At 57.1% G+C, this 5,442-nt stretch overlaps 1 protein-coding gene across 1 annotated transcript in view; it reads right to left on the bottom strand.

Moving 5' to 3' along the window:
- Positions 1-346: 346 nt before the first annotated feature.
- Positions 347-5,442, bottom strand: part of EAH_00029630 (hypothetical protein, conserved) — a gene marked incomplete at both ends in the record, with an annotated part of 8,976 nt that continues 3,880 nt past the window's right edge. Inside the window, 4 exons of the mRNA XM_013396219.1 lie at positions 347-3,889; positions 3,997-4,135; positions 4,430-4,448; positions 4,696-4,860. Of these exons, the coding sequence (XP_013251673.1) occupies positions 347-3,889; positions 3,997-4,135; positions 4,430-4,448; positions 4,696-4,860 (3,866 nt within the window). The remainder of the gene's footprint in view (positions 3,890-3,996; positions 4,136-4,429; positions 4,449-4,695; positions 4,861-5,442) is intronic.

Below are 5,442 nucleotides of genomic sequence, written 5' to 3'. Positions count from 1 at the left end.
GCATGCATGCATCTAAATAGTGTGCGGCGCCGATCTATGTACATCAAGGTGTATGCGCATACACCTCAAGCTAGACACGTTTAAATGTCTTCCTGCTTGCATGCATGCATGATGCATGCATGCAAGCATGCATGCATGCATGCATCTAGCATCTAAATGACGCTAATCTACGGGGCCATGTACGCCAAGATAGACACGTTTAAATATCCTCCTGCATGCATGCATGCATGCATACATACATGCATGCATGCATACATGCATGCATGTGTGGTGACACCACACATGCATGCATACATGCATGCATGTGCGGTGTACGTACACCTGAAGCCACACACACGGAGGTGTCTCAAGCCCCATTTTTACTCTTATTACTAAAAAGAAATGAATAGCGGGGCTCCTCCGCATTGCTTCGGGCCCCTGAGGAGACAGCATCTACCGCGCTTTGCTGCTGCTGTCTCTGAGCCTTCTTAAGCTCAGCAATACTCTCCTGCATGAAAGTGAGTCTCCTGCGGGGTATATGGGGGGCCCCCCTGGGGGCCCCCCCTGAGGCCCCTGCTGCTTCGATGCTGGGGGCCTCACCAAGTGATTGGCGCTTAGAGGAGGCCCTGCTGCCTTTTATATATTTTTTCTTGCGAATGCAAATACCTAGGAGACCCTCTGCTGCTTCTTTTTTAAGTGTCTCCTCATCACTAAGCTCCTCGTACACCGTAGGCGAGGAGTCTCCTTCAGCATAATAAAAAACAGAGACAGGAAGGACCCTCTCTACCATCATTGCTGCTGTCTCCTCGTGTGTCTCCTCCTTATCTCTTCCTCTGTCTCCTCCTTTACTGTCTCCTTCTTTGTCTCCTTTGTCTTTGTGTGTCTCCTCTTCGGTTGTCTCCTCTTCTCCTAATGCAAAGGCTCCCCACTCCTCCTGACTCCATCCCCTTGTGAGTGCTTCCCAAGCAGGGCTACTAACAGCTTTAAATGCGTCTCCTCTCCCCCCAGAGGGGCCCTGTGGGGCCCCCTCAGAGGGGCCCTGAGGGGCCCCCACAGAGGCGGGGCCCTGAGGGGCCCCCGTCGTGGGGCCCCCTACTTCAACGGAGACACTTGGATTAGCAGGAGGAGGAGACACACTGTCTCCTCCTGCCTGCCTTCTTCGTCTCCTTGCGCGTCTCCCTAGCAGAACAGCAAGGGCCCCCAGGACAGTTAGAGGGGCCCCCTTTCCTTTCTTTGCTTTCATGCTGCTGGCAGCATCTTTTAAACCCCCTTGGGGGCCCCCAGAGCCTATAGGCGTCAATGTAGGGGGGTGTACACCACCGGTGCTGCTCTTCTTGTCTCCTTCTGAGGGCTCCACTGTAGCTGGGGGCCCTGCAGCAGCAGCTGGAGGGCCTTTGGGGGCCCCCCACTTTGCTGCAGAATGGGGGGGCCCCTTCTTCTGCTGTACAGGGGTCTCCTCCTGGGGCCCCCCAACTTGCGAAGTAGGTTTGCTTGGGGCCCCCTTAGAACCTGCGGAGACACCCGAAGGGGCTGCTGCTGTCTCTTTCGCTGCAGCAGAGGCAGGGGGGAGAGATACATCTCTCAATGTGACAGATGCAGCAGCTTGGGGGCCCTTAGGGGCCCCCTGATTAGAGGAGACAGAAGGCGCAGCAGGAGCCTTGGGGGGCCCCTGACCCACCATGACTACTTTACACGAAACAAGAGATTCACTAGGGGGCCCCTTGGGGGGCCCCTTCCCTAAGACAACCTTATAGCCTGCAGACAGCTTTTTAGCGATGAAGTCAGAGAGGGGAGGGGCCCCCTCGGGGGCCCCCCCCTTGATGGGGGCCCCTCCTTCTTTAAAAGTGCTGCTTGAAGATGCCTCAGCAGGCCTCCCTTGTGCCTCCCGTGAAGGAGACAGTGTCTCCTCTACTGAGGAGGAGGAGACAGTTGTGGGGCCTCTCAAATCAACAGGGGGAGAAGGGGGCCCCCCCTGACGTTGAGGGGGGCCCTTCTTCTGCAGAGGACGGTCAGGCGCAGCAGGGGGCCCCTGTTGCTGTTGCTGCTGCTGCAGGCTCTGCGCCTGCTGCTGCTGCTGCTGTCGAGGGGCCCCATCTTCTTTGGGGGCCCCTTTAATAGGGGGGCCCTGAGCAGCAGTCTTAGGAGGAGGTGGAGGCTTCGGTTTAGGGCCTTTCACAGCAGCAGCAGCAGCAGCAGGGGGCCCCCCCTTCCCCGGAAAGGTCTGGGCAGGGGCCTTTATGGGGGCCCCTCCCCCAACCCCTTTACTTTCCTCAGACTGAGCTGAAGAAGGCGACCTCTTCAGTGCCTCTTGTTTACTAGGGGCCCCCTTGGGTGTCTTCGGAGGGGGGCCCCCCTGCAGTTTAGACAACTTCGGGGGGGCCCCCTGGGAGGGGCCCTCCGTAGGGCCTCCCCCCCCTTTGCTGCTTGCATCGTCTCCCTTAACCCCCTCAGCAGCCCTATTGTCTCCTTTTGTCTCCTCCTTCACCTGCTTCTCACCCCCTACAGTGGGGGGCCCCCCTGTAGACTCCCCCTTCGACGGGGGCCCCTTAGGGGGCCCCGTAGGGGCCCCCTCTTTGGGGAGTTTCTTAGGGGGCCCCTTGGGGAGCTCCTTAGGGGGCCCCTTGGGGAGCTCCTTAGGGGGCCCCTTGGGGGGCCCCTTAGGGTCCGTTGCTTCCTCTGTATCGAGGGGCCCCTCGCGAGACAGCTGCTGGGTGACTCTGTCAGGAGACAATTTAGGAGGAGACGGTTTGGCTGGGGGCCCCTTGATTGTCATTTCCTTGGGGGCCCCCTTTGCTGCCTTGGGGGGCCCCTTGCGAGAAGCGTCAGAAGAGGAAGGCCGATCAGGTGGGGGCCCCTCCCCTCTGGGGGCCCCCTTAGGAGACACTTTCCTTCGGGGCCCCTTAGAGGAGACCCCCCCACTGGCTTTGTGCTTGTGCGTCTTCAGCAGCTGTCTCCCTAGGGCAGCATAGCTCTCCATCATCTGTCTCCTTCGTAAGGCGAGCGCTTCCCTGTGGGGGTCCTCGCTGCCGCTGCTGCTGCTGCTGCTGCTGCTGTCGCTGCTGTCGCTGCTGTCGCTGCTGCTGCTTCTGTCGTCGCTGCTTCTGCTTTTGTTGCTGTCGCTATTGCTGCTGCTGCTGCTGCTGCTGCCGTGGCTGCTGCTGCTACTGCTCATGCTGCTGTCGCTCCAAGTGCCGCTGCTGCAGCGCTGGCTTCTCCTACTTAGCTGCTTGCTGTTGGACCTGTTGCTGCTGCTGTTGCTGCGACTTGTTCTCCTGCTGCTGCTGCTGCTGCTGCCCCAACCGCTGCTGCTGCTGCTGTGCCGGCTGCGGAACCCATTTTTGCTGCTCCTGCTGCTCCTGCTGTTGCTGCTGTTGCTGCTGCTGCTGCGCCGCAGGCGGTGGAAGGCCTTCACCACTGGTGTCTGTCTCCTTGTGCTGCATCGCCTCCCCTTATCTATTGCAGCAGCAGCAGAGCTCTTGTGCTGCCGAGAGGTTTGCCTCACAATAGCAGGGGGGGCCCCTATCTGCTGCACCTGTGAGTACCTTCTGGGGGCCCCCCATGCGCATACAGCTGCGTCTTTACTGAAGGCAGCTTCGATTGAAGCTCCTATATCCTGTGGGGGGCCCCCAGGGCCCCCCAGAGGCTCTAAGAGGCTGCTTCTGCTGCTGCTGCTGCTGCTGCTGCTGCTGCTGCTGCTGCTGCTGCTGCTGCTGCTGCTGCTGCAGCTGCTGCTGCACCAGCGGCTGTAGCTGGTGCCTGTAGGAGACAATAGGGTGCTTGGCTCGCAGCGAGGAGGCCCTAAGGGGGCCCCCCAGTTCCCCGCAGCTGTCTCCACCAGCAGAGACTCAAGAGGAGACAGAGGAGGAGACAGAGGAGACAGCTGCAGCAGCACTTGGTGCAGGGTCTCTCCCTGAAACACGCACATACACGCAGTAGAAAGCAGGGTTTAGGGTTTAGGGTTTAGGGTTTAGCAACCGAGGGATTAGGGCTTAGGGTTTGGGGCAAGGGGAGCCTTACAGGCCTCCCTGGTGCAGCTGCATTGACTCCTTTTGCAGCAGCAGCAGCAGCAGCAGCAGCTGCTGCTGCTGCTGCTGAGGCTTGAGGCATGACGGGCGGTGAGGTGTCTCCTGCTTTCGCCTTTGGGTCCCTTCTATTGCTGCAGCAGCAAAACCCTAAACCCTAAACCCTCGCCTTTTCTCTCGTCTTCAATCCTCACAAGCTGAGCATACACCCCACATATACTACGAAGTGCAAGTAGTAGCAGCAGCAGGAGTAGCAGCTGCAGCAACATGAGCAGAAGCAGCAGCAGCAGCAGGACAAGCAGCGAGTAAACAACAGCAGCTCACGCAGCAATAAGGGCAGCAACGGCGCCAACAGCAGCAGCAGCAGCAGCAGCTGCTGCTGCTGCTGCTGCAGAGAAGATCTAAGCTACACCATATGAGAGACATACCGCAGCTGTTGCTGTTGTCCTGGCAGACTCTAAACCCTAAACCCTAAACACTAAACCCTAGCTCATGGTTCCGATCTCTAGAGCTCCTTTCTTTGTAAACCCTCAGCCCACTGTCTTACTAGCTAGCTAGCTAGCTACGCTAGGTAGCTAGCTAGCTAGGAGTCCAGGAAACTGCTGAACCCTAGGGTTTAGGGTTTAGGATTTAGAGTTTACCTTCTAAAAAACAAGCGGAGAGTGCATCTCGCCAGACTGAGAGATATCAAGACCGACGCAACTGCCGTGCTGCTGCTGCGGCTGCTGCGGCTGCTGCTGCTGCTGCTGTTGCTGCTGCTGCTTTTGCTGCTGCTGCTGCATTTGCTGCTGCTGCAAAGCTAAACTCAGCCTAACAGAGGCAGTTGCATGGTGTATAGAAGCAGCAAGAAAGAGCTCTCCTTATAAGCAGGAGGGCCCTAAAACCCTAAACCCTAAACCCTAAACCCTAAACCCTGGACCTTCCAAACATGCGGGTAGAAAGGAGTCGAAGGGTTTATTAGGCACTAACATGCTTGCTGTCAATCCTAGGGTTTAGGGTTTCTGGGGTGTATATCGAGGGCGTAGAACTCTAAACCCTTTGAAGGGTCGCGGCCTTGTGGTTTAGGGTTTAGGGTTTAGGGTTTAGGGTTTAGGGTCTAGTCCCAGCTGAGAATCTCTAGGGCCCCACAAACGCTCAAGAAGAAGAACACACAACTCACAAACACTCAACAAGAGAATTAGGGTTTAGTGTTTAGTGTTTAGGGTTTAGGGTTTGCACATCTCGAGTCAATCAACGCCAACCTCAAACCAGTGGTCACCCGCAACCAAACCCTAAACCCTAAACCCTAAACCCTAATTTTGAATACTAAATCTTTATGAAAAAACCCTTTTATTTTACTTCTTTATTTAATAAAGAAGGAGGAGCAGCTACATTACTGCTTCCGCTGGGGCCTCACACTGCCTCTGTGCATGCACTCCAAACCCTAAACCCTAAACCCTAA

The sequence above is a fragment of the Eimeria acervulina genome, genomic scaffold, assembly GCF_000499425.1.
Source record: "Eimeria acervulina Houghton genomic scaffold, Eah_scaff267, whole genome shotgun sequence".
Taxonomy (NCBI): Eukaryota; Apicomplexa; class Conoidasida; order Eucoccidiorida; family Eimeriidae; genus Eimeria; species Eimeria acervulina.
The sequence above is the reverse complement of the archived record's forward strand: the minus strand, read 5'-3'. Positions and strand labels throughout refer to the sequence as shown.